Source organism: Coffea arabica, chromosome 11e (assembly GCF_036785885.1).
Source record: "Coffea arabica cultivar ET-39 chromosome 11e, Coffea Arabica ET-39 HiFi, whole genome shotgun sequence".
NCBI lineage: Eukaryota > Viridiplantae > Streptophyta > Magnoliopsida > Gentianales > Rubiaceae > Coffea > Coffea arabica.
The window spans coordinates 49,193,488-49,194,741 of NC_092331.1; the positions used below are offsets into that span (position 1 = coordinate 49,193,488).

Below are 1,254 nucleotides of genomic sequence, written 5' to 3' on the forward strand. Positions count from 1 at the left end.
TCAAACCTGTTGTTGCGCTTTGCCCGCCAAATCCTCGGCAACTCTGGAAAGGGTCCTCAAGTTCAGTTTCACGATCGTATCCACAAAGACACACGTCTCTTCTTTCGTGTTCGCCTCGGCCGCATCAATCACGTAAGTCTCCACAACCACCGTCTCATCGCCGCCATTGGGGTGTAGGCTCATGATCGAGCAATAGTTCGACAACCGGTGGTCGCCGCTGACAATGCTGAACCCGAAGATGCGCTGATCATGATCAAGAATCTCCAGCCGCTCGATGCTATAGGAGGCTGGAAGTCCTGACGCGACATCCACACGGCGTAAGCATCCGACTTGGTTCACCTGGCCATCTATGATTCTGCAGGATCTCACGAACGGCTTGTAGCGTTGAGGATTTTCAAAGTCGGAAACCAGAGCCCAAACGACGGAGGCAGGAGCTGCGATAGTTTGGAACAAAGTAGATGAACATTCGTTCGGCTGCAAAACAGGGTTGTGGTCGCTAGAAACGGTTGGGGGAAGCTGAAAAACCATGGTTGTGGAAGGGGGCGTGGGAGGAAATTTTTTAACAATTTCTTCAATGAAAACGATGAAGAAGTTTCTCTTCTGTGAGGAAGTTAGAAGAATAGTGACTGTGTATTTATAGGCGTAGGAGAAATTGCTCCAATTCCTAAGAGGAGAAGGATTATTGCCAAAATAAGGAAGGATTAGGATTATGATTTCCTATGTGGAAAAGGATTGGATATCAGGTGGCAGTGGCAGGCTAGCTGGCAAACCATCCGTTCTGTTAAATTTGGGTTGATCAAATTACGCCATTAACAATTGGATAAAATATAGAAAAGCCCCTTAAGGTTAAGTGAACATACAAAAAAAACCCCTGTAGTTTCTAAGCATACACTCCGGTAACTTATGGTTTGAACTAATTTTAATAAGTGATGGAAATCGTTTGAATTAACGGGTTTGAAATATACGCTCTTCTTTTGCGAGTATTTATACTGGAAATAAATAAATTTTCAATTGATATACATATTATACTCCTAGAGTTATAATATAGAAAAGCCCCCTTCCCCTTCCCCCACCATGATTAATCAAACCTGCAAAAAAAACCCTTATAGTTTCAAATCATACAATCCAAATCTCATGGTTTGAATTAATGTGAAAATCGGCAAAAATCATTTGAATTAATGAGTTTGAGGTTGCTTGACATGAAAAATAATTTTTTAAATTCAAATTTTTAGTTGATATACCTATTAAACACCT

General features: G+C 41.5%; 1 protein-coding gene across 1 annotated transcript; it reads right to left on the reverse strand.

Annotated features, from left to right (window-relative positions):
- LOC113718382 (abscisic acid receptor PYL4-like) lies at positions 1-528 on the reverse strand. Its single transcript, XM_027243289.1, has one exon. The coding sequence runs from the start codon at positions 526-528 to the stop codon at positions 1-3; it is 528 nt and encodes a 175-aa protein (XP_027099090.1).
- Positions 529-1,254: the final 726 nt, after the last annotated feature.